The 27,717-nt window shown below is 35.7% G+C and overlaps 1 protein-coding gene across 6 annotated transcripts in view; it reads right to left on the bottom strand.

Annotated features, from left to right (window-relative positions):
- U2SURP (U2 snRNP associated SURP domain containing) overlaps positions 1 to 27,374 on the bottom strand; it is a 54,159-nt gene extending 26,785 nt beyond the window's left edge. The window contains exons 1-16 of one of the 6 annotated variants that reach the window (XM_055295151.2): positions 27,215 to 27,374; positions 18,049 to 18,093; positions 16,558 to 16,689; positions 14,535 to 14,633; positions 12,502 to 12,616; positions 11,918 to 12,051; positions 8,872 to 8,939; positions 8,219 to 8,313; positions 7,524 to 7,556; positions 7,350 to 7,432; positions 6,230 to 6,395; positions 5,828 to 6,039; positions 4,875 to 4,918; positions 1,626 to 1,730; positions 470 to 536; positions 230 to 393 (exon numbers count right to left, since the gene is read on the bottom strand). In XM_055295151.2, the coding sequence (XP_055151126.1) occupies positions 230 to 393; positions 470 to 536; positions 1,626 to 1,730; positions 4,875 to 4,918; positions 5,828 to 6,039; positions 6,230 to 6,395; positions 7,350 to 7,432; positions 7,524 to 7,556; positions 8,219 to 8,313; positions 8,872 to 8,939; positions 11,918 to 12,051; positions 12,502 to 12,616; positions 14,535 to 14,633; positions 16,558 to 16,689; positions 18,049 to 18,093; positions 27,215 to 27,259 (1,607 nt within the window). In that variant the 5' untranslated portion in view covers positions 27,260 to 27,374. Of the gene's footprint in view, positions 1 to 229; positions 394 to 469; positions 537 to 1,625; positions 1,731 to 4,874; positions 4,919 to 5,827; positions 6,040 to 6,229; positions 6,396 to 7,349; positions 7,433 to 7,520; positions 7,557 to 8,218; positions 8,314 to 8,871; positions 8,940 to 11,917; positions 12,052 to 12,501; positions 12,617 to 14,534; positions 14,634 to 16,557; positions 16,690 to 18,048; positions 18,094 to 27,214 lie in introns of those variants that run through there. The other 5 variants (XM_063610658.1, XM_055295152.2, XM_055295150.2 and 2 more) reach the window with 5 other exon arrangements.
- Between the last annotated feature and the right edge of the window lie 343 nt (positions 27,375 to 27,717).

The raw sequence follows: 27,717 nt of genomic DNA on the forward strand, positions 1-27,717 counted from the left end.
AGAGATCATCACTAATTTTACCAGGAGAAAAGTCAAGGACAATAGGACACACACCTATACTTGTTAAGATGTTTAAAATTATAAAGCACATGATGAAAGATGTTACTATTTTAAACATTCACAAGTGAAAAAAATTTATTTTAGGGTTAACATCTTAATAAGACCATTAATTAAAGCAACCATTACAGTTACTTTTCTGAATATATAATAGAAAGGAAAAATATCTTACTCTTCCTTAAGTGCTCCCTTTTTACTAGGTTCCTCTACAAAAGCTTCTGTTTCTTGCTCTTCTGACATTCCATGCAAGTACGGATTTAATGGTGGTGGCCTCCAAAAAGATCCATTTTTGAACATACGAAAATCTTCTGTCCGCCATTTAGTTGGAGAATCTCCCTAACAAACATTTAGAGTTATTATAAAGGTCTAATTACTCAGAGTCAAAATTAACAAAGTAATTGATTCTACTTGCCTGCAGAATAGAATAAAGCTTCCACCTATAGTAAACATGGGCTGGTGTCTGGTTTTCAAATAAGAACCTAAACAAAACAAACAAACATTAAACATCATATTCTTTAACAAAGAGCTATCTTCAATTAAATATAAATAAATGAGAAATACTATTTGCCTATTTAGTTCTAAATAAAACAAAAACAAAGATCCCTAAATAGAATCTCACCCACTACCATCCGTTACCTATCCCCATTCCCTTACTGCAGCCCTAGACTGCCTTAGTGACTGACATTAATACTCAGAAGGCATGCATCATGAGTCTTATGATCATTTTTATTGAACACTTACATGGCAGATACTGTGTCTGGCAATGGAGAGATTTTCCTAATATATAATTACAAAAGCAGTGATTTTACACTACTTAAGTGTTAAACTAGTGTCTAAGAATACCATAACAATTCAGAGGATAAGCAATTTATTTTAAAACTCATTTGTTCAACTGTATCTCACTTATGATTCCTTCATTGAAAAGCATAATGAAATGTATTTTCCTCCTAGAGAATGCTAAAAACAATACTATTTAATTAACCAAATCAAAATCTGATGGAAAATTGGGCTCAATACATTCTACTCTGATTACTAAAACTCCCTTCCCATCCCATTGCAGAACTAATCCCATACTTCTACAACTTTATTCTTGGAAATATTTTTAATCCTAATAAATTAAAAGTAGTTTTAAACTGCATGCCTAAAGATAAAATATGGTAAATATATATAATGGAATATTATTTGGCCTTAAAAAAGGAAATCCTGATACATGCTATAATATGGATGAATCCTGAGGACATTATGCTAAATGAAATAAGCCAGTCACAAAAGGACAAATATTGTATGATTATACCCATGTGAGTTTACCTTGAGTAATGAAATTACTAAGAGACAGAAAGTAGAATGGCAGTTGCCAGGGCTAAGGGGCTAGAAGACTGAGGAGTTACTGTTACACAGGTAAAGAATTTCCATTTTGGAAGATGAAAAAAGTTCTGGAGATGGATGGTGGTGATGGTTGTGCAACAATGTGAATGTACTTAATGACACTAACCTGTATACTTAAAAAGAGTTAAAACGGGAAATTTTATGTTATATATATTTCACCACAATTTTTAAAAAATGCACACCTGAACATAGGATTGTTGATTTCTCTGTTCATAATCATAGCTTCAAACATTGGCCCTTCACGTACAACAAACTCTATCATTCGATGTATCAGGGCGAGCAAATTCCTACAACAACAACACAGTTAAAGAAAATGGATTCAGACCTACCACTATATAAAACTACACTTGACCTAAGTTACTATAATTGTGCAGAAAATGATTATTCTGCTGACTAACACCGAATTTAATACCAAAAAAGTAACCTGGAGCATATGTTAATGCCTTGTGCATTAAGAGGGTGTGGGGCAGTGGGAGTAGGGAAGTGGGAGGGGATGGAAAGGTGAGGGAGGGTAGGAAACCACAATACAGCCTCATAGTAATATTTAATTTTCTAAATGTCACTTATTTTCCAAAAGCAAAACATTAAATTATAAATCACAACTAATTGGAAAGCTGCAAATATTGATATATAAAATCAGTAACTTAGAGCCTGCATGTTATTACAGCCATCTAGAAATTTACACGCTATCTCAGTTTAAAAAAAAAAATTCCTATACCAAGCACTTTTGTGGTGCTACTGAAATGTTATAACCATGACTATAATTTACAAAAATGCAAAACTATTTAACAAGTTTAAGGCCCAATTTAATAAAAAATCCATCCAACTCCTGTGTTTTTCTGGTACACATACCAGATGGAGTTTTTATTAAATCTGACCTTTAGTGAGGCAACATCCCTTTGGACCACACTTCAAACTAGTTCACAATTCATGAAATAGATAATTCTGCCTGTATATTATCTTTTTTCCCTCCAAAACAAGAGATTGATATACCTGTACACTATCAATCAATGAAGAAATTATGTTGCCAAAGCCTTAAGTGAATGGAGTACTACTGTTTCCAAAATATTGCAAAATGGGGTACACAGTGAGATGCCCTTCCCATTTTCTGTAACAATTATTTTCCAATATTTTACCAAAAATAAACATATGTGAGTAATTTTTTAGTACAGTCATTTTATTGACTGAACTCACAGGAAGTCTTTATCTGAAGCTGGGTCCTAAAATCATGTGGTATTTTATTAGACTCCAAACACAATTTTGGACATTGATTATGGTGTCGGGCAAAAATGACTCAGCTTATTTATAAGCTGCTTTTGATTTCTCATTTCACCAGTCCCCCAGCATACACAGTTGGCAAATAACAATCGGGAACAGCAAAAGGATATTGGCTCTTGGTACAAGGCACACACTAAATTACACCTTTAGCATTCCCAGCTCAAATTACGTTCATATAACTGCTAGAATGTAAATAAATATATAGTTATAGAACAAGACAGACTTTTGTGGCTCTATAATGCCCTATTTCAGAGTACATGAACAATAAAATAATCTATCTCATGGTGACTATAATTATTTTCTCACAGCTTTCGAACAAACCTACTTAAAATGAAATCTCTACATAGTGAAAAAAATTTAAGCCTAAAGGAAGTAGAAAAAATTGTATCACAGTTTAAATCTTTACAAAGGGGAAATCATGCATTTAAAACTACTAATTCAACTTCAAATTGTCAAGACAAAAAACTAAAAACATTGCTTAATTTTCGATTTAAAAATTATTTCTCTTTCACAGAAGTAATTGCTCTGCAAATATGCAATTCTTCATCATTCATACGGTTAATGACATTATTTTGAAGGAAGGGAGATAATGTAAAGTTATGATTCAATTCCAAAACTCCCCCACTGATAGGAGCCAAAAAAAAAAAAAACTGATAAAGCTAAGGGAAATTGTATGTATAAGACTAATTACTAGGTGGACAAATGTTATACATCCAGAAACTTGTGTGAATTAAGTCAAAAGCAACTTGACTTTAGCATTTAAGATAGAGGAAAATTGTTTAGCAAGTTTAAAAACAAAGGACTCATCCTAATGGTGAGTGAAGACTTTCGGCAAAACGCACACTCAAAATTTTGTTTAGAAATAAGTCGAGCCACATACATGTAAAGCTACCACTAGATATGTGCTTTTTTTGAATGCTACAAAAATACTATCCTGTGAATGCTTTTATCAGTGGTGAAAAACCCACTATAGTTTTAAATAGGCTTGTAACTGATAAATCTATTTTTAGAAAATTAAAAGTTTATAAGTATTTTTAAAATGTTTCATGATTATTTAAAATCAAAATCTGACAATTAATTGTTATTAACGATGTCAAGATTACTAAAGAACTGTAATCACATTCTTCTTCCTTGAGGATTGTGTTTATTTTAAAAATGGTGACTTTTCTATTAGAATAAAACAGTGTAGTACAAAAAGATGATATATTTAAAGTGCATTATTTAATTTTAAAATGGTAATTATCTTATTCTGGGCAACAATAACCAAAAAAAAAAAAAACAAAAACAAAAAATTGTCTCTCAGTTATAATAAAACCACATTTATTGGAGTCGATCGTACCAATGTCTGGTCAAAAACTGTATACTTTCCCAATCCATCCCATGATGTTTTCCTGGTCCCCCGCTGCCGCAGACAGTTCAGCTGGTGTTGCTCACCAAGGCCAATGTCAAAGAGAATTTGGTATTCTTTTGTGTTCATTTATTATTCAACCAGTGTTGTGTTCCTGTGTTTGGGAAAAGGCTTAGCTTGACTGAGCAAGAGCATACCTACAGCATGAATTCTTCTGCTTTAATAGTGTGTTGAAAGAGAAAAAAAGGAAGAAAGGAAAATAAAAGAATTCCAAATACCTTTGTTATCATGAAAAGAAAGTTTCTAGTATGTCCAGTGTTCATGACAATAATAGGAATTTCTTCTTAAAATCAATTGAAAAAACAAAAAACAAAGCTATGCCTTCAGTAAGGAGAACTCAAACCAAGGTTATATATTAAATGCAGATAATTCAGAAAACAAGAAAAAAATAACAACAGATTGGGTCAAACTGTAATGTTATCTGAAATTTATGATACATTTAAAACATCTATTTTCCCATGACGAGTCTATTGTCTGACTCCAAATCAGAGCTAATAAATACATTCTAACTAGTCAAACTATAAACATTCCCTACAGTGATAACAATAAAAACAAAAGAAGATATTGACATAAAATTGCAAAGTACACAAAAGTTAGTTAAATTTCACACATCCCCCCCAAAAAGTACTGGGAAGGAACCATTGCTCAGTCAAGATACTACCTTTTCCTCAACACCATTTCTTTTTAAATTCAGAAGGGGATATTGTCTATATTTAGATCAGTAATAATAAAGAAAAACATGTACCTTTCTGTTGGGATAACCACTTTGACTATGGCTTGCGACAGAGTCTGTATATGAAGTCACATCAGATAATAAACATAGAATATGTGAGTATTGTTAACAAGTAACAAGCAAAAATATACATATGCATTGAAAATACTACATATCTAATCACAAGTTTTGCAGGCAATCACTGCATTTGAAGTCATTATACACTAAGCAATTACATAAATGCAAATGGATGTGTTCAGTGAACAATAAATGTTCACCAAATGCAAAGAATCAGAACATTCCTGCCAGAATGCACATCAATGCACTGAAATAGGTACTACACTGAGAATTATCAGATAAAGATTTTAATTTGTGAAATAATTAACTGTTTGCCTCTGACCATACAGTTCGCTATTTTGTTCCCAAGCCTTTAAAACCAGCCCTGTCATTTTAAGTGTAATTAATTCATAATAGAACCAACAAATTCTTATAACTTGAAATTAAGTTGGTTTTGTTTACTAAAAAGAAAATACTCACCCTTTGCTTTTACTAGATTAATTATTTTTTAAAAACCACATAAATCTTCTCAAATATTCTAATACCTCAGACCTAGCTGCCATCCAAACAATAACTACTTAGGAGGTCTTTCTAATTGAAATGTCACTTAACCAAATACAAAGTATCACTTTCTCAAAACAAAGTAAATTTAGTTACTACACTTAAGCAAATCTGGATACAACACTGGACAAAGGAAAAAAACTTAACAAGTGGTCAAAAAAGGAATGGTAGCCACAAATAAAAATATGACCTAGTATTTCAAATATAGGGTTTCCATGGGCTAAGGCAGGGAACACATCTACTTATTTCTTTAAAAGTTGCCAAACAGAATTGCACACACATTTTCTATAAAATTGTTGAAAAGAAATACTACCACAGCTTTAGTATTTACAAATTAGATGCGGCCTTATGTCCATTTTTTAAATTACCTTCTCAAAATCCTCTTTGTTTTTAGGTGGCGGTAACATAGGAGCATTAGGGTTTTTTAACCGCTCTCTAGGCTGCGCATTAAAAGGCAGTCCGGATGGAGGTGGGGGAAGCGTATGTTCCATCATAGAAGGCGGAATGTATATTGGATGTGGAGGAATAGGTACAGCTTTACCCCAACCTAACTTCATTTCAAAAGACATAATCATTTTTCCTACAAGAAAGAAATGAAAGGTCATTTTGTTAACTCTCAAAAGTTTCCAAATAAAATCTTTCTGGTGAGTTGAAATAATTTTCATTTTAACCTCTCCATTTCAGGTCCAATCCTTCCTAGCTTTTGTAAATACTTTTCCAAACCAAAGAAATATTTGAATTGTATAAATGGATAATAAAAATGTTCTTACCATTCAAATTTTTTAAAGCTCTTTCAGCATCTCTTCTATTCATAAAGGCCACAAAGCCACAATTTCTTTCTCTGGCTCTTTCTTCATCAGTTCTAGGCCACATGATTTTCACACTGGCTAACGGTCCAAATCTTCCAAATTCTTGGCACAGCATTTCTTCATTCATCTATTAAAAAGGGTAAAAGATTTTTATTATGCAAAAAAGGGAAAAGAAAAAATTATTTTCAGAAAACAAAGTAGTTTTTACAAAATAAAAAGCAACATAGCAACGTGCTTCAATTTTACATTTAAGTACCAGGAACTCTATACAACTAAAATCCCACGTGGGGCGTTCATAAATCATTTCATACTATAATATTTCAAAATATTCTGGTTTATTTAAGATGCCAGGGTGGGGAAGTTCAGTAGATGGAGAAATCAAAATCATTTTTACTCCCTTATCTTCCTTTGTTTTAAGGTCCTGGATCTAAGTAAGATATTTTATAGTGATGGTTTGTTTAGGCATTTAGTAATATTTTTCAAGCAGGCATGGTTAGTACATTTAAATTAAAGAGGAAATATGTATTGACAATGAAGAAAAAAGTATCTAATCATCTGTTCTAACAATCAACTACCCATGTGATCAAATGCAGAGAAAACAGGTAACAGTAAATATGGAAAATACAATTTTTAATATAGCATATTATATACTACTGTTACTACATTCCCCATAACATAATTAACAGCACCAACGCAGGAAAAGAATTAAAATATAAAAGACAAACCAGAAAGAGTAGTTTACTACTATGAGAAGAAAAAGGGACTCCACAAGGAATCAAGTATGTATCAGAAGTGGATAGTCTCAAAATAATATTATTCATCAATGGTCACACCCTGATTTAATAATAAAATCAGCACCTAGTAAAACACTTCCAATCCAGAGTTCAATCTGGTTACTCAAAGAGGAAACAAGAATATGTGGCAAGACACCTGGGCCATACCAGTAAGACAACTCTAAAGACTATCCAATTCCATCAGATTTGTCAGCTTCAGAATCTTGATTTTTTTTTTTGACTAACAAAGTGGCTTTCTTCCAAAAGCATAAAGCATATCAATCAACATTCGTCTTACTTAATATTACCTGTGGGTTAATGTTTCCAAGGTATAAATTAGTAGTGCTTGGATCTCCTACATCATGTGAGCCAGGTGCGTAATCATCAAGAACTAGGGCAGAAAGAAAAAAAAGAATTATAACCTGCAAAATATAAAGTTTGGAAAATTTATCGATTAAAAGAGCAAAAAACTGTATTACCACCAGATGATCTATTTCTTCTTGAAGGCGCGTCCACTTAAAGGGGAGAAAAGAAAACAATTATTCTGTTTTTATAATATAGTAGTCTCCCCTTACCCTCACCTTTGTTTCCCCCAGTTTGTTACAGTAAGGTATTTCTGAGAGACAAAAAGAGACCACATTCACATAACTCTTTTTCTTTTTTTTTTTTTTTTTTTTTTTTTTGAGACAGACTCTTGCTCTGTTGCCCAGGCTGGAGTGCAATGGCACGATCTCGGCTCACTGCAACCTCCACCTCCCAGGTTCAAGCAATCCTTCTGCCTCAGCCTCCTGAGTAGCTGGGATTACAGGCACGCACCACCACGCCCGGCTAATTTTGTATTTTTAGTACAGACAGGGTTTCACCATGTTGGCCAGGCTGGTCTCGAACTCCTGACCTTAGGTAATCCGCTTGCCTCAGCCTCCCAAAGTATTGGGATTGCACATAACTTTTATTTCAGTATACTGTTATAATTGTTCTATTACTTATTGTTGTTAATCTCTTACTGTGCCTAATTTACAAATTAATGTTTACCACAGCTACGAATGTATAAGGAAAAGGGTAGTATATATCCACAGTTTCAGACATCCACTGGTGAGCCTTGGAATGTAACCCATGGATAAGGTGGGAACTACTGTAATTAATCACCAGCATACACATTAAAATAAATGCCACTTACTAGAACGACGCTGACCATCAGAATCTGACTGAGGAGGTTCAAATCGACTTAATCTGCCTTTCGTTTTATGTCTCTCATCACGTTCCTCTTGAATTCTGTTGAAAATATTTACAATCACTTATAATGAGCCAAAATTTGTTCATTCACATTTCAGAATAGCGCTTATCAAATTACTATCATCAAATAACTAGAAATATCTGTAATTAAATACTGGTACTGATAACCAAGATTAGAGGGTCCCTCAGCTATAATACAACCACGAGCAAATTTCTGATATATCATACTACCAATGGAACACAAAGCCTACTTTAAAGGTGAAGAGGAAATTAAACACTAAAACCACTGAATTTGTTTCTTGCTAAGTCTAACTGCCCCTCACTCCCATCCCAGTGAGTATACTGTTTCCACTGCAAACAGGACTCTGGACATTAAATAAATCAATTGAACTGAATCTTCATAATGCAAGCAACCCAGGTGATGGACTAAATGCTAATTTATTTTCAAAGATAGCCCACCAAATATTATAATATCTAAATCTCATAGCAAATTGGTTAGTAATAACTAACCGGTACAGTATATTCTTTATACTTGCATCTGTTTATGTATCAGCTCAATACACCTATGATAGTTATTCTCCACACTATAAAACTTACTGCTTTAATTCTTCTTTGAAGAGCTCCAAATTGCTTTTTTTCTTTTCTTTCTCTCCTTTTTTAAGTGGCTATAAAGGATATGACAAGTTATACTTCAAACAAAAGGATAAGCAAAACTAATGATTCAATAAGAGCCTTTTTACATCATTTCAGTACAAATTATATGTTCTAATTATTTAAATTAGAAAGAATGCTTTTCTTATCATTGAACCTCCCTTCCCCTTCCTTCAAAATAACAAACAATTAAATTATTAATACAATTAAACAATTAAAATGACAACCAGTAGTCAGGGAAATTAATGAACATGAAAACTGAACTGCCATGGAAAGTAACTGCCAAAAATACGCACTCTTCAAAAATCACCTTTGGAGGACATGAGTTACTGGAACAATAAGTAACATCCTTGGAATCCTCTTTTAAAACTGCTTCTTAATCTACTTTTGGAATCCTTCTTTTAGAAGTGCCAACATAATTTAATAGGGAAGAATAATCTTTTCAACAAATGGTGCTTGCACAACTGAATATCTACATGCAGAAAAATGAAGTTGGACTTCTACTTTACACCATATACTAAATGTACAAAAATTAGCTCAAAATGGTTCACGGACATAAATCTAAGAGCTAAAACTATAAAACTTTTGGGAGAAAACCACAGGAATGAATCTTCATAATCTTGAATTAAGTGATGGTTTCTTAGATATGACACCAAAAGCATAAACAAAAGAAAAAAACTGATAAATTGGACTCCATTAAAGTTTAAAACCTCCATGCTTCCATCAAGAAAGTGCAAAGACAACCCAGAAAACAGAAGACATTTCCAAATCATATAGCCGATAAGAACCTTGACTCAAGAAGATGTAAAATACTTTTACAATTCAACAACAAAAATACAAATAACCCAATTAAAAAGCAGGCCAAGTATTTGAATAGACATTTCTCCAAAAGAAACTTATAAATGGACAATAATAAACACATGAAAAGATGCTCAATATCATGAAGTACATGCAAATCAAAACCACAATGAAGTACAACTTCACACACACTAAAATGACTAAAATAAACTTTTCAAACAAAACAGTTTTGTTTGTTTGTTTGTTTTTGAGATGGAGTTTCGCTCTTGTTGCCCAGGCTGGAGTGCAATGCCGTGATCTTGGCTCACCACAACCTCTGCCTCCCGAGTTCAAACGATTCTCCTGCCTCAGCCTCCCGAGTAGCTGGGATTACAGGCATGCACCACCATGCCTGGCTAATTTTGTATTTTTAGTAGAGACGGGGTTTCTCCATGTTGGTCAGGCTGGTCTCAAAGTGTTAGTGTACGACGTGAGAAAACTGGAACCCTCATACATTACTGGTAGGACTGTAAAGTGATACAACCACTTTGGAAAAACTGGCAGTTTCTCAAAAGGCTAAACATAGTTACCATGTGACCCAGCAATTCCACTTCTTGGTGTGTGTATATACATGTATCCAAGAGAACTGAAAACGTAAGCTCACACAAAAAAAGCCCACACATGAATGTTTACAGCAGCATTATTTTAAACAGCAGAAAAGTGGAAACAATCCAAATGTCCATCTACTAAGTAATGCATGGATAAACAACAAACGGTATGTCCATAAAACGGAGTATTATTCAACCACAAAAAGGAATGAAGTACTGATTCATGCCACAACAAAGATGAACCTTGAAGCATTATGCTAAGTAATGAAGCCAGATACAAAAGACCACGTTATAAAATACTATCCATAAAAAATGTCCAGAATAGACAATCAAGAGACAGAAAGTAGATTAGGAGGTTGTCAGGGACTGAAGTTAATAGAAAAAAAAAAAAAATGGGAGTGACTGATAATGGGTAGGGATTTCTTTCTAGGGTGATAAAAATATTCTGAAATTAGAGTGGTGATTGTTGCACAACTTTCAATATACTTAAAACCACTCAACTGTACACTTTATTTAAATAATTTTTTTTTTTTGGTGAAGATGGAGTCTTGCTATGTTGCCCAGGCTGGTCTCAAACTCCTGGGCTCAAGCAATCCTCCAGCCTCAGCTTCCCAAAGTGCTAGGATTACAGGCATAAGCCACTGCACCTAGTCAACTGTATACTTTAAAAGGATAAATTTTAGCCAGACGTCTGTAATCCCAGCACTTTGGGAGGCCGAAGTGGGCAAATTGCTTGAGTCCAGGAGTTCAAGACCAGCCTAGGCAAAATGGCAAAACCCCATTTTCACAAAAAAATACCAAAAACTTAGCTGGGCATGGGACTACATTGCCTGTAGTCCCAGCTACTCAGGAGGCTGAGGTGGGAGGACCACCTGAGCCTAGGAGGTTGAGGCTGCAGGAGCCGTAATCACACTACTGCACTCTAGCCGCCTGGGCAACAGTGAGACTGTCTCCAAAAAAAAAAAAAAGGTAAATTTTATTGTATTGTATGTGAATTATATCTCAATAAAGCTGGGTTTTTTTTTTTTCATTGCTTTTAGAGATATTTTTTAAGCCACACACAAAAAAAACCAGGCTTACTATTCAATGCAATCATATTTATTCACCACATTTGGTTCCAAATGACATGACCCACATCTGTCTACCATCTCCCATAAAAACTAAACCCTCAAAGAAAAAAAAATTTTTTCTAACACTGAGAATATTTTAAGTGTCACTAATTCTGACAGTAATTCCCAAAATGTTCCAAAAATGTTCTGGGAAATATACACTACACATACTAATAATTTAAATACCTCAGTTCAGAAATGCTTAAAAAGACAACCCCATTGCAAGTCAAATATAGTCAATTTTGACTTGCAATGTATTATGAGCATAAATAGCAAATGTTCACTGCTCAAAAAGCATAAAAAGAATATCATCTATGTGTCCCAATTCATTATCTCTCATCTAAGTAAATTACTGGGTTAGAAAGCATCAAAACTTAACATGTACCACCGCTGCCCCCACCAAAAATGAAAAAAAAGCCAAAGTCTTGCTTACAGTGGAAGTATCACTGGCAGTGTCATCTCTGAACATAAATGGTCAATTACTTAAGTATGACTTACAGGTTTTTTGGTTTCTATCACAAGAAGAGATGGTGGTCTTTCATTGGAAGACTGATTTGGAGGATTTTTTTGATCTGCAAATCTTGAAGATGGCTTATAGATTTTACCTCTTTTTTCATCTGTTTCATGTTCTTCTGAAATTTAAAATACTAAGTTTCAAAACTAATTTCGCAACATTTTTCTTTTCTTTTTTATTTAAAAACAAGTAAAAATTAGTAAGATGCTTTTAGTAGTAAGATGTATCACTGTTAACAAATATGAAATTAAATTCAAATATCACCCAATAATGCTAATTTAATCATTTCATAGCAAAACTATGACACATATTAAAATTTGTGACAAGTGCTCTGCTGTCTTAAAACTTGAAAGGGACTAAATATGTTTAAAAGCTATCTGTCTTCAGCATCTCATTAACTGACACTTGGCCATTTATTTTGCTAATTAATATAACCACTAGAGGGTGCTGATAGAAAATGTAAAATTCAAAAGCAACCAAACTTCCTTCCATAATTATCTACCTGCGGGTTTGCTCAAAAACTGTAATACACTTATGCTTTATTAGCAGTTATACTTTATAAACTTACCTTTAGCTGCATTAACAACACCACCTCGCACAAATGTTTTCACTTTATTACCATCACTTCCTTCAAAAGCAGCAAGAAACTCCTCATAAATCTCAGCAGCTGCCTTTTCATCCTCCTAAATATACATGAAAATATTAATATTACACAATACAAAAATTGTTAATGTACACAGGGATAAATTCATTAAGGAATAATATGGACGAAAACCATCCCTTCCCAGGTTAAGCAGTCCTAACAAGTAATAACATCTAATCTTTAGTAGATATCAAATATTAATTAATGAAACCAAGAGAGGCTTTGCTCCTCTACCGGCAATTTGCACAACTAGAAAAGAACCCCTAAGTATAGATTAATTAGTAAATTTGTCTAGAGACAACTCAAGCATCAAATTGTATGACAACTGACTATATGAAAACATATTTTGCTAGTAATGTTTACCAAGTTTCCAAGGCATGATGAATTAATTCAGTGAATATTTTTCAAATCACCAAAAACATGAGTATTAGAAGTTGAAGCAGCAATATCTACTGACAAGTAGCATTAAGGAAAGCTCAGAAGAATCCTGATATAAGGAAAGCTCAGAAGAATCTTGATATTTTCAATTATTCTAAATGTCCCCAAACATGTATGAACTGAAGAAAGGCCAATGGAACATAACAGAAAATACAGAATAAAATCGAACAGCATGCGGAAATTTAGTGTTCAATAAAAAGAGCATCTCAAATCAATGGGAAATAGATATACTTTTCAATAAATGACACTAGGATAACTGAATAATTATTTGAAAAAAGACAAAAATGAATCTATTCTTGACACCACATACCAGAATAAACTACAAAATAATCTGATTTAATATTCCTAAAAACGAAACCATACAGTAGTAGAGGAAAACATGAGAAAATTCCTTTATAAGCTGGTAATGGAAAAAATTGAAAAACCAGAAATCACAGGGAAAGACTGATAAATCTGATTGTACAACAATAGTTTCTGCATGGAGAAAAACACCAGCAGCAAAATAAAAAGACAATCAACAAAGTGAGAAAAAAAATTGTACCTTGTATAACAAAGTGTTAATATAACTTACAGAAAAAGATTGTTTAGATATGAGCGGACAGTTCACAGAAACAAACACAAGAAAAACTGTTAAACTTTACTTCTGTGTTGTATCTCAATATAACTCAATATGAACTGTCTGCTCATAGCTAAACAATTTTTTTCTATAAGTTGAATTGAGAAATTCAAATGTAAAACTACACTGAGATACCATTTTTCATGTAGGAGATTGGCAAAAGTCCTCTACTGGCAGTGCTATGGGGAAACATTCATTCATATACTACTGACAGGGGTGTAACATGTCACTGCCCCTACAGAGAGCAATTTGACAATGACAAATATAGAAAAACTACATTTATGCATTTATCATTCAACCCAGTAATCTCACTTATAAGAATATATCCCAAATCTCACCTGTAAGAATATATCCCAAAGATAACACTAGCAAAAAAAACCAAACATATGCATAACATTATCCGTAACAGCATTACTTGCAATGGCAAAAGAACAAAACATAAATGCCCAAAACATAAATAGAATTTTAGTTGAATAAATGATTGCATATCTACACAGCCATAGCAAAAGAATAAGGAGTACTTCTATGTACTTGAGGTAATTTCTGAGATACAATGTTAAGTTAAAAAAGCAAGTTGGAAAAAAGTGTACTGTATAAAGCATGCTATCATTAATCTAAGGGGAATGGGTACAACGTGTATACACACACACACACTTTACTTATACAAAAAGAATACATCAGAAAATAGCCAAAACTATAACAAAGGAAAAAGAAACAGGGTGAGGGAACAAGGATAGAAGCTCAGCTCCTAGGAATATTGGTTGTATTACAGATTTGACTCAGAGGCGGAGCTCAGAATATCCTAGAGGTTAAGAATCTTCGGGAAACATTCCTCTAATACATTTACTAACCCCTTAGACACATTCATTTCCAAGGATAATTCAAAATACATTTTCAACATTACCTTTTTCTTTAATTCTTCCTGTTCCTTTTTACTTAAAGTTCGCTTAGCTGTACTCATTTTTCCAATACTGAATGCTTTAAGTTTGTTTTCCAGAAGAGGCTAAGAAATAAAAAGCATACCTTTACATATACATTCTTAATGCTATCTAAAACTTTAATACACATCAACTGATAACTAAGTCTTCAGAATAGATTGCCGTTTTTTTAAATTTCATTGTAAAGAAAAGCTGGGGCTACTCTACCCATCAGGTGCCTATCTTACTTGACTCTGATGTTAAGTATTCACCAAAGAATGTCTTCATTCAACAGCTCAAGGTCAAAAACATGCAGAAGTCATGTTAAAAAAAAAAAGGTAAAAATAGAAGAGACAGACACTAATGCTTAGAACAAGAATAAAAGCATTTGAGGAGGGAAAGTACAGATGTTTCTGGGGAAAAGTTGCAATGACAAAAAACAGATCCTCAAGTAGGCAAAGGGAGGCAAACATTTCCATGGTCCCAGGGCAGGAATTTACCATCTACAACCCTCATTTTACATATTATAAATCACTTCTTTTTTATAATTTGGTAAATTACCTCATTCACCAATAATACTGATATTTATGAACATAATTTCATTCTTTGCTGGGATTAAAATATCACCTACAATATTTAAAGTTTCAGCTCAAGTAAAACTATATCAATTTTAAATATAAGAAAACACTATTTTAATGAAGTCTTCATTTATGTAACTTAGAAGCAACTTCATTCTGAAATATAGTCTGAATATATTGACTGTAGACCTTTTTGTTCAATCAGTAACTCATCTGATTTATAAACTTAAAAGGTAGGAAATGTTTATTAAATACAACCTAAAATACTGAAATCTGAAGATTTCTCTCTCTCCTACTAAAATGAGAAGCTAACCAATTACAAAATTAAGACTTTAAATTCCCTAGTCATTAAATAGGCTTGCCTTTGGGAGATGCAGAATAGAAGAGTAACATTGCCGCTATTTTAAAGTTATATTAAAATCCCTTTGAGAAAAATAAAGCAGTTTATAACCTAAAAGTCAATATTGGGTTTCAGGAGAGGATTCAAAATAAATTTTCTCAAAATAGAAATTGTTTTGCCATCATTCTGTCTCTTTGGTTTCAACTTCAAAAGTTTAAACAGGTGGCAAAATTATATATGAATTAAATGAAACCCAAGGAAAAATTACCATGCTCAAATTTTATTTATAGATACCCAAGAGGGATGCGGCTAAGGAAACTATGGAGTATTTATTCAAATAGGCAATATAAGCAATCATTTAAAAGTTTGTTCACAGAATTCTTGCAGAAATGAAAAAAATTTATAACTAAAAACAGGATATTTTAAAACAGGTTCTTATAAAATAAATCTAGGCAAAGTAAAAATATATTTATGCCTAGAAATATTAAACAAGAAAAATAATTTGTTATCAGTGGTTAATACTGGCTGGTGATGACTGTGTTGTGTTACAAATTTAACCACAAGAAAATATTACTTGACATAGAATAAAAGTCTAAAAGAACCTGAGAGCACTTTACAGATCTAAAAGTGAAGAAGCTTCTTCTCTGTGTTCCTGTATTACCCTGGGTACTGCACTCATTAGAGTGAATAGCACCTGCTCCTGTTTGCTTCCAGAGTGAGACTATAAGCTCTCTGGGAACAAGAATAGTGTTCCAATGATCTGTACATTTCCAGTAACTGGTATTTCGCACTTGATTCAATAAATGTTTCAGTGGGGAAAGATAAACTTGACAATTAACCATTTTAAATCCAAATACTACTTTGTTTTTTGAATAAAATTTAAAACTCTAAAATGAAATATCTCACATTTGAGCTAACAAGATGTCCTTACATAAACGAGTTTACTGTTATCCCAAATACAAAAAGAATGCTATTTTCAAATAGAATAAGATGAAACACATACAAAACCAAATATTCGACCACTAAATTCAATCAAAGATTAAAATCATTAACTATCCTTTCTTATCTTTACCTTATCTTATCTATACTCACTCTTGAGAGATTCTGATGAGGAGAATCACAAAGGCTTTCACGGGCACTTTCATTCCTATAATTATGTTTTCTTGGGCTCTTAGGTCGTGTCCGACTTGGCATATCACCATCTGAGGGTCCAGATGCATCCATCTTCAGGAAAAGTAAAACAAGAGAAAAAAACAAACCACACATACATACATATACAGCACTGAAAACTAGGAATAAGCCATGCCAGATATTGACAAATTTCATTGTACATTATCAAAATATCACATCCCTTAATATCCCCATTGATTTCATCAAAAAAGTTCTTAAGAATAGGGAAAGTTTTCAATAACTCTAACTCACAAGCTTGAATTTTATATCGGTAACAGTTGTTTTCCTTGAAGTAACAGGTTCATTATCTTCATTGTCAAGAAAATGTCTGCCAAAATCCCCAAGTCTGATTCACCATAGTTTGCCTGTCAGTCACTCCCAAGTAAAACTGGTGTTTCATGAAAAAAGCAGCTAGTTTCATTTCTCAACTCAAACAAACATCACATTTTGGTAAGCATAAGTGTTATACGTACTTCTTATCTTATCACGCAGAATATTAAGACAAACTATACAAAAGATGAAGACAATAGTAATTTTTACTGCTTAATGAAGTAGTAAAATAGTAACTTTTACTGCTTCATCAAGCAGTAAAAATTATTTCTAATTATGCTAGTTTCTTAAGTGAAATTATTGTGCCTGGTGGGGAAGAATATAATGACTGCAAGTATATTCTGGTGTCATTGCCTTGATCTGTGCTGAAGTGCCAACAGTTTACCCACCGAATGCTTTTGCACCTCCAGCTACATATGCATTAGTGCGAATGCCAAAATGGTGAAAAAGGCATAAATAATGCCTTAGTATTATTACAAAATAGTTTTGAATTCACAGACCCTTCTCAGAGATTCTCAGTGACTCCCAGTGGTCTTCAGACTACACTTTGAACACTGCTGTAATAACATATATAAAAAAAATACTTATTGCAGTATTATCTATCCAAAATGTTACTCGAAAGCTTTAAACAAAAAATATATGCCCATCAACAAAGAAATAACAAACAACTGCACCTCCCCACCACAGAACATTATGATGCCTTAAGAAAGAACAGATTAGAGCTGTAACAGTTTACCTGCAGGGATTTCCAACATATGTTTTGCGCAGTGAGAAAGGTATGTGTATAATGCAATCCATAGTCAAAGTATAAGTACAGATACGTATGTATGTACAGATTTTTACGCAATAAAAATCATAAGGAAATACACATACTAGGTTTCTAACACGGCTTGAGAGGGCTAAGTTATGCAAGTAGAACATAAAAAAAAAAAAAGAAAGGCACATAGAAAAAAAGAGTAAAAGAAAAAAGCACATACAATATAATTGTATTTACTTGTCAAGTAAAATCATTGATGTAGGGATACATATGAGGATAAATTAAATTTTAAAGGAAAAAAGACAAAGATTGCCTTCTATACTCACATGTGCATCAGAAGATCCAGATGAATGAACATCTGATGATCTCGTCTACAAGTATTAAAAATAGAAGTCAGTAATTTAAAAATGTCTTATACTAACAAAACATGTCTCTCGTGTTATACAAACTCAGAGTCTCCTAACTTCTAGCAATTTCTCCTCAGCTAATAAAACTGAGCAAAGGCAGTCTCTGACTTATGAAAAGATTGTGATACAAAGTAAATGTGTAAGTCATTTCTTTAAAATTCAGCCTGCATATTTCCAAAAATATAATAAACACTAGTGGGATATATATGAGGTACAATTACCTCTTTATAGTATACACTGGAAACCTAACCACCATTTTTACACAGAAGTTTTATGCAAAACCTCTTCCTAATCATAGATGCACCATTTACTGCCAAAACACTGCCCAGCAACTTCTTGGTCCACAGCATAAGAACTCTCTTCCTTTCTCTAACCACCCAAAGCCACATAAAGAAATCCACATATAAATCCTTGCTGTCTATTAAAAGGTACAAATTCTGCAGAAAGTTCAAGAAAATATTATCAAATCCCCAATAAGGCACCATTTACAACTCGTTTTAAGGGAGATGATTCTATAGCATGTCACAGGCTGCTTGGTGGCATGAGAAAGAGTTCATATAATATCTTCCAGTGACGTCAACTGTTAAAACTTCAACTTTTCTTAAGTGATCTACCTATCAGATTATACATGGTATGCAATAATTTGTTGTCACTACACATGTAAAGACAAAGATGACAAGCTGTAGGACTACTAACTAAATAATGTATGCTATCTTTCTGAAACAAAGATTCACCAAGAATTTTTACTTGGGGATCCAAAATATAACTGTCACTGAGCTGTTTTTATTTTTGAGGGTATATGGTAGTGAAATTTTACTTGTTTTTATTTATATATTTAAGTGTTAAGTGTTCAAATGAAATAAAAAATATTGAGATCACAAATATCTCACCTGACCCCAACTCCCAGTCCAGATGTCATAAAGTACAAGACAAAATATTAGTTTAAGAGAAAACTGAAGATTCATATGTTATTTAAAAAAGAGCAAAGATCCGTATTGTTTTATTTACATTGTCCAAACATAAGGCTAAAAACAGCTGGCAAGATTTTTACACTGAATCAATTTACTCCTCTGAATTCCACCGTATTGCGCATTAGCATAGGCAAAAATCAGCCCAGGACAACAGGACAACCAAGCACTGGGACCCCTCCCATCTCATTCTTTCTTTCATTCTTTTTTTTTTTTCTTGAGAAAGAGTCTCACGCTGTCTCCCAGGCTGGAGTACAGTGGCGCGACCTCGGCTCACTGCAGCCTCCGCCTCCCGGGTTCCAGTAATTCTCCTCCCTCAGCCTCCTGGGTAGCTGGGAGTACAGGCACGCGCCACCATGCCTGGCTAATTTTTGTATTTTTAGTAGAGACGGGGTTTTACCACGTTGGCCAGGCTGGTCTCGAACTCCTGACCTCAGGTGATCTGCCCACCTCAGCCTCTGAAAGTGCTAGGATTACAGACATGAGCGACCGCACCCAGCCCCATCTCACTCTTTCTGTCCATGGTTTTTCTGTCCCCAACTTTTGTGTCCACCCTCATTTTCTTCTAGCAGCTAATCTTTCTTAAACATCAAGATGGTATAAAAGAAGAAAATTTTTAGTATTTATTAACTATGAAACACACTCTGAAACATACCTTGAAATGCATCAATTTACAAATATCTAGAAATTTAAAAATCCAAAAGAATAAATAACTACTCTTACAAAAGAAAAACAAGTTCAGGTAAGAGGCTGAAGGGACTGAAAAAAATCAACTGCCTGGGCCAGGCGCAGTGGCTCACGCCTGTAATCCGAGCACTTTGGGAGGCCGAGGCGGGTGGATCAAGAGACGGAGACCATCCTGGCCAAACCTGGTGAAACCTCGTCTCTACTAAAAATACAAAAATTAGCCGGGCACCTGTAGTCCCAGCTACTCACTGAGGCAGGAGAATGGTGTGAACCCAGGAGGCAGAGCTTGCAGTGAGCTGAGATCGCGCCATTGCACTACAGCCTGGGCGACAGAGACTCTGTCTCAAAAACAAACAACAATAACAAAAAAAAAGTCAACTGCTTTCCAATACACCAGTATTAACCTGCTAAGCAACAAACACATCCTAATCATAAAAGCAACAAAAAATATAAAAACATCTAGAAACCAATTTAAGAAATGTATATAACCCTTGTGAAGAAAACAAAAACTTCAGGAAAAATCCAGTTACTCAAGCCACCATTTCAAAAGATTCATATTACTGGATGGGAAAATTCAATATTAAGATAATGTCAATGACACCTAAATTTCTTTACATATTTAATACAATTTCATTCAACAGCTCTAAATTCCAAAGGGAAATATTTGCAAGGGGGCAAGAGAATTGCCAAAACAATTCCAAAGTTCACCCAGAAAGAATAAGCATCCAAAAGAATAACTAAGAAAGCACTACCCTTTCTTTAGTCTTTGATGCCACCACATCCAAATGATCATTTCTAGGATTTAAAAACAAAAGATACAAGAACTTAGACATTCTGCCTATTTCCGTATAGTTAACTCTTCCCTGACTCCAAGTCATCAAAAGATGAAGCTCTATAATCTTCAAGGATCTCACTTGCATAACCATTCACCAAATTAAATAATCTCTAATACAAAAATAATCAGTTCAAAAGTAACAATTTTGCCAGCTTTCAAATAGATAAATTTGCAAATAGAGCAGTAACAGCATGGTGTAGCACAATGCACCAGCTGATTTCAGTTAGCTTAAGATGTCACTAATCACATTTACTGCGAACCAGACATTTTCCGCTGATACATACCTACAGCTACATAGCATTCAGCACGGAACTTTTTGAGGCTTACGAACAGTTCAAACAGTAGTTAACACAATTTTTAAAAGAATAATCAACTTCTAAAGATTAACAGTCAAGGTAAACAGTAAATACAGCACTACTCCAGAAGCTGAGCTTCTCCCTCTTCCTAACCTGGAACTGAACTGTATTATTTGTCTTGAGTTTGGCTTTTTATTTTTAACTGAAGAACACAAACCAATGATGCCTAAAGATCTCTTGAAGTCGGCCAGGCGCGGTGGCTCACGCCTGTAATCCCAGCACTTTGGGAGGCCAAGGCAGGCGGATCACGAGGTCAGGAGATCGAGACCGTCCTGGCTAACACAGTGAAACCCCGTCTCTACTAAAAATACAAAAAATTGGCCGGGCGCAGTGGCGGGCGCCTGTAGTCCCAGCTACTGGGGAGGCTGAGGCAGGAGAATGGTGTGAACCCGGGAGGTGGAGCTTGCAGTGAGCCAAGATAGCACTACTGCAGTCCGGTCTGGGCGACAGAGCGAGACTCCGTCTCAAAAAAAAAAAAAAATCTCTTGAAAGGACCCAAAAGCTGCTGGAGGGAGTGGCTCATGCCTGTAATCTCAGCTACTAGGGAGGCTGAGGTGGGACGACTGCTCGAGGCCAGGAGTTCAAGACCAGCCTGGGCAACATAGCAAGAACCCCTGTCTCTGGAAAAAAAAAAAAAAAAGAAAAGAAAACAAAAAAGACACAAAAGCAAGAAATGAAAAGGCAGACTATGGGAAGTTTGACACAATAAAGTAGCATACACAAGAGAAATTTATCTTAGGGCAGAGAAAGCAGACAGTACAAATGTAGGGAGGGACAGCAAGAAAATCCAAAAGGAAAAAAGATCATTCTGATGGCTGCTAAGGGGATAAAAGTGAAGCCAACTACATTACCTATTGCCCTATAGTTTGCTGGCTGAGAACAAAACTAATTTTCTTCTGGCTGCTCCAATTTTACTTCAAGTGAAAGCCCCACATCTGAGTTTCCAAATTAGCAAGCTATCCACAGCAACATTCCTCCAACACCACCATTCTGCCTAGTGAGCTCTCCATTCTTGTATCTGTCTCCTAATCTCCCAAGTTTCTCCTCTCACCCTCTAAGAGCAGCAACTTTCATCTCCACAAGTTTAACAATCTCTCCTATAGGAAGCATAACAATACCTTAATTGTACTGTGCTGACTCTCTTCTACTAGACAGCATGCTCCTCAAAAATGGATACATTCTTTTTTTTGAGACGGAGTTTCGCTCTTTTTGCCCAGGCTGGAGTGCAATGGCGTGATCTCAGCTCTCTGCAACCTCCGCCTCCCAGGTTCAAGCGATTCTCCTGCCTCAGCCTCCTGAGTAGCTGGGATTACAGGCATGTGCCACCAAGCCAAGATAATTTTGTATTTTCAGCAGAGATGGGGTTTCTCCATGTTGGTCAAGCTGGTCTTGAACTCCTGACCTCAGGTGATCCACCTGCCTTGGCCTCCCAAAGTGCTGGGATTGCAGGCGGGAGCCACTGTGCCTGGCCGCTAAAAATGGGTACATTCTTATTTAACATTTTCTAACTCAACATCAAGCACAAGATCTGGCAAGCGACAGAGTCTCAATATACTTGACTTGTCAGAACAAGTACCTACCACCAAACAAAATTACACTCCACACTATCAACATACTATGCTGTCCACTCATTAACAACAGCTACCTAGCTTAATACCACTATCCAAGCCAAATCAAGGTATCCATCTTTAAAAAAAATTTCACAAAATCATTAATACAAGCACTATATAAATAAGGTTAAATAACAAACCTAAGATGATTTTTTAAATTATTCAAAACATTACCAATACTACATGAAAAGTTGTAAGTACACTCTGAATAACCTATAGTTTATCTAAACTGAGGAAGGGCCTTGTGAAAAAACTTAACTCGGGGAATAGATGTCTAATACTACGGTTAGCCTCAAGTGCTACTGACAAATGTATCTTCCTTTCAAAAATGTTATTTCAGCAAAATATCCAGCTTACAGCTGATGTGCAATAAAATGTTAAAACTATCTATACTAGAATGAGGCAAATAGTTTGTAATATTACTATTTTTGATTTTAATATCTTGTAGCAAGTTTTTCTTTTTATTCCAAAAATGATGGCTCCTTGTAAAAAAGGGTGGAGGGTAGAGGGGTAGATACCTTCAACTTGCATACTAAATAAGCTCTTCTCTCAATGATACCCAGTAAGGCAAATGGGTATCTTTCTCGGGTTTACTTTCCAAGGAAAACAAAGCTTCAGAAATAAAAAACAAAAAGTGAAAATAAAAACTGGACTTTCAGAAAACAATTCAATCCAGAAAGATAGGAATTATTTTTAAAACCATACCAATAGGCATATTCTAGCACCAGTGCTGCAGGTTCAAGTTTTGAAAAAGTATCAATCGAGAAAATGGAAGGAAGTTCAGTTCTACCTTCCAGACCAAAACAAAACCTTCTACCAAAAAAACTACCTTACATTTTAAGATAAGGTTACAACCATAAACCATAATAAAGATTCAGTTTAAAATTGGCAAACGGTTTAAAAGCCTAATTCTCAAGGTTTGTATTTTGTTTGGACTTTTTCATAAACTTTCAGATACCACAAAAAAACTGGCAGTAATAAATGCCTAAGGTTCACAAGCCTTGAACAGGTCCTCATTTCACTTATTTCTTAAAAGTGATACTTTTTGTTAATCAGCAAAGGCAGTCAGTCAAAACAGTTCCCAAAGCAATTCGGCACTGGATGTACAAGGAAGCCTGTAGTATTTTCTGTTTTATCCATTCACCTAACTCAATTTTTGGCGATATGGCAAAAAAGAAAAAAAAAAAAAAGCCATAGTCACAGAGTGAAATAGCAGGGCACACAATTCCATTACATTAGAAATATTACCAGCACAGGAGATTGCAGAAGGAGAGAAAATACTACATTTTCTTCATATCCTAATTTTGCTGAGTAAGCAAACAACTGAGAGTCAAAAATAGTCATTTTTTATAAATTAAATTCTAAGGAAATACGTTTAAAAATTTTATAAGTAAACAATTACAGGCTTGCTCTCTCTCCTCTCAAAATCAAATCTACAACATAACATCAACACCCCTCCCCAATCAAGCAATATTTTAGACTAGTGATAAACAAACAAATGCACAGGAAAATTTTAGCTCATTTCTAGAACATTTGTTAAATGTCTACATCTGCCAGGATCTAAAATGCAAAGCACAACAAAATTACACAGAAAAGTAAAGTGCATAGGGGTCTCTTCATTAGGGACAATTATGAATAAAGGTAAGTCATTCAAGTACACATACATAAAGTATTATTTTAAAACTAGAAGCCAGGCACAGTGGCTCATGCCTGTAATCCCCACACTTTGGGAGGCTGAGGCGGGGGGATCACAAAGTCAAGAGTTCCAGACCAGCCTGGCCAACAGATGAAACCCCATCTCTACTAAAAATACAAAAATTGGCCAGGCGCCTGTAGTCCCAGCTACTCGGGAGGCTGAGGCAGAAGAATTGCTTGAACCCGGGAGGCAGAGGTTGCCGTGAGCTGAGATTGCACCACTGCACTCCAGCCTGGGTGACAAGGCAAGACTCCCTCTCAAAAACAAAACAAAACAAAACAAAACCAACTAGAAGACCTGTAGAGGTTATCTAATTTAATCTTTTTATAATTAAGAAATGTTAATAATTTTGCCATATTGTACATTTTAAAATTAACATTTTCCCAATGTCTAGAAATAAGCATCCCTATCCATATTAATGGGAATGTAACTACCAAAGAAAACGACGAATCATGAAACAGAAGTATCTGTTCACTCCATCTGTATTGTAAAATATAAGCCACTCATCTGTTCTTTCCAGAGGAAAGGAAATCAAACCAGTTATCAAAGGCTAGAAATTCCAAATACTGTAGTACTAGCCAAAATGATCTTACACTTTCTCTAATAAATTATGTGTTAGAAATAAAAAGCAGGGAAGCAAGGCCGGGCACGGTTGCTCACGCCTGTAATCCCAGCACTTTGGGAGGCTGGGGGGGGGGGGGGTGGATCACGAGGTCAAGAGATCGAGACCATCCTGGCCAACATGGTGAAACCCCGTCTCTACTAAAACACAAAAAATTAGCCGGGCGTACTGGTGGGCGCCTGTAGTCCCAGCTACTCGGGAGGCTGAGGCAGGAGAATCACTTGAACCCAGGAGGCAGAGGTTGCAAGGAGCCGAGATTGTGCCACTGCACTCCAGCACTCCAGCCTGGGCGACAGAGTGAGACTCTTTCACAAAAAAAAGAAATAAAAGAAATAAAAAGTAGCTATCTGGGCAGTCATTACAACAGCTGATGACTTAGATTCCAAATCACAGGATTAAAATTTATCCTGACATTTTGAAAGCTAAGAACTTTTTATTTCCTCTAAAAACAAAAAAGGAGAGGGGAAAGAAACTAAGATTTATTATGTACTTTATAGACATTATCTCATTTGATCCTTATATCAATCTTGTAAAAAAAAGAATTATATCTACATTACAAATGAGGGAATTGAGGCTCCAGAGTTTAAGCAATCTGCCTTAATATTACCGCAAATATAATTAATTACCAAGTCAGGATTTGAACCCAAATCTCTTGTTAACAAAACTCATAATCTTCCCACTACATTATGCAGCCTCCAAATTAGTTACGATATTCTGATTTCTTTTACAGACATCAGTAAGAAATCTGTTAATAGCATCAAGAGATTACAATCTAAGGCAATATAAACAAAAGATTACTGGATAATCCAATAATTTATTTATAGAGAACAGCCATACATTAACAATCCTGAGAAGCACTGTTTTAGAAGGAAGCCTGAACACAGACATTGAAATGTTTTCAATGTATCCAAGACCTCAAGTAGGCAATACTTAAAATATTACTTTGAGAAGAAACAAAAATTGTGAGGCTTATGCATGACTTGTTATGAATGTAGCTACCTTTATAATAGCTCCTAACGGTATGTTCTTGTCATGAGTCTGTTGAGAAGAGTTGGTAGAGCTCGCCCCCAAAGAGAGGGAGACGAGGAAATGTACTGAGGAGGGAAAAAAAACCTGACACAATACCTTGTAAAGCAGCCGAAACTGGCCCCTTATCAAAGTTTCCATGTAACTAAAGGATGTCTGTTAAGATCATTACTAATTATGAACTCCATTCACCAAATGGCATAAACAGTCGGATTAGAGAAAGCAAGTAGAAAACGAGTTATGATGCTTCTCAGAACGGTAAACGCAAGCTTCTCTCCTACCGTAAATTTAACTTTCTAATAGCTGATTTATAGTCACACACTCTTTAAGATGTGACAGTCCCTAGCACCTGAAAGTGTTATACACGTTCTTGCATCAACATCGGAAAGTTTAACTACCTCGTGGCAGTACCAATTACTTTTAATATATTCGACACCAGAAACCCAAAGCAAAAAACGATTAAATGTCCCGCCCAAGATGGCAACTAAGAACCCAACCTTACTAATGCTTAACTACTACCACAGCTCACTGGTTTCACAATACGTGCCCAGGGTTCCCTGTAAACACAAATGCAATTCTCTAATCGTATGTAGCTTACAAGTCTACGGAGCTTCTCTTTTCACTGTTTCTCCAACATGAAGAAAGAGACCACGAGTCCTCTACCCTCAAAAGTGCTTTTTACTTCCCCTTAAGGTAAAGACCACGTGTAGAGTGTACATTAACCTTGGCTATGCAGCACTGCAAAGGAGAGCTGCTCCCGCCTCTGCATTTCCCACTCCGCGTCTTTGCCCTAGTGGTCCTCCCCTCACAGCTGGCGACCCTGGAGGTTATTCATTCCTTGGAGGGAAACTGAGGGAGGCCGGAAGTGAGTGAGATCCAAAACCGAGAAAAAAGCAGCAGACACTTAAAGCACCGGGAAGCGATTCCCGCGTCTCTCCCAGGCGCTGTCGGGCGGCCTCAGGGCGCAGGAAGCTGATACAGGACAGCGTTTTCACGGCTTCGGACCTCAATCTGAATTCCTGATTTCACTCCAATGCCAAGCGCGGGCCGAAGCACTCACGCCTCCACCCCCTGGGCACGCCAGTCTCGAGCTGAATCCCGGCTGGGACTAAGGGGAGATACCAGGCCTCTCAACCTGCGCACCACGGTGCGGCGGCGCCCGGGCCTACCGTCGCGACTAGAACGCAGACCCCAATTCCAATCGCCTCTCACAGGCTAGAAGCGTCTGTGGGCCGCAGACGACAGTGGTAGATCCGCTGACTTACGAAATTTTGTCAGAAATTACCTTTGAACTGGCCTTCTGAGATCCGCCTGGCGTTTTGTCCGCCATCTTGAGCTTTGCCCCTCCTTCGGCGGCGGCAGCAGCACGGGCGAGTCGAGCACCGAAAGAGCGGATCTCAGTGAAGCCCGCCAGAGGCGCCTGCAAGGCTGAATAGTCGACTGTCGAGATAGCGACCTCAGGGGCAGCCGCTCACGTGACTTCCGGTGTCAGCAATTTCCTCAGCCGTGCTCACTCCGCTAGTTTTCCTGGGAGTCACGGTGCTTGATCGTGTTATTGGGGCCGGGAATTCAGAGAATCTCCTTGTCCAGGGCCAGCTGATATTTCACTTTCTTATCCCAACGCCAACACTTGATAGATGCGAACCAGTCGTATTTCCTTTGTGGGAAAGGAGCCGCTTTTTAAAGACGTGCACTGGCCATCTAGGGAGGAGATTTTACTTCAACTCAAAATAGGACTGGAGCTGACGGGTGACCTGGCGCTCGATGGACGGAAACGCTGTTCTCGCC

This window comes from Symphalangus syndactylus, chromosome 10 (assembly GCF_028878055.3).
Source record: "Symphalangus syndactylus isolate Jambi chromosome 10, NHGRI_mSymSyn1-v2.1_pri, whole genome shotgun sequence".
NCBI lineage: Eukaryota > Metazoa > Chordata > Mammalia > Primates > Hylobatidae > Symphalangus > Symphalangus syndactylus.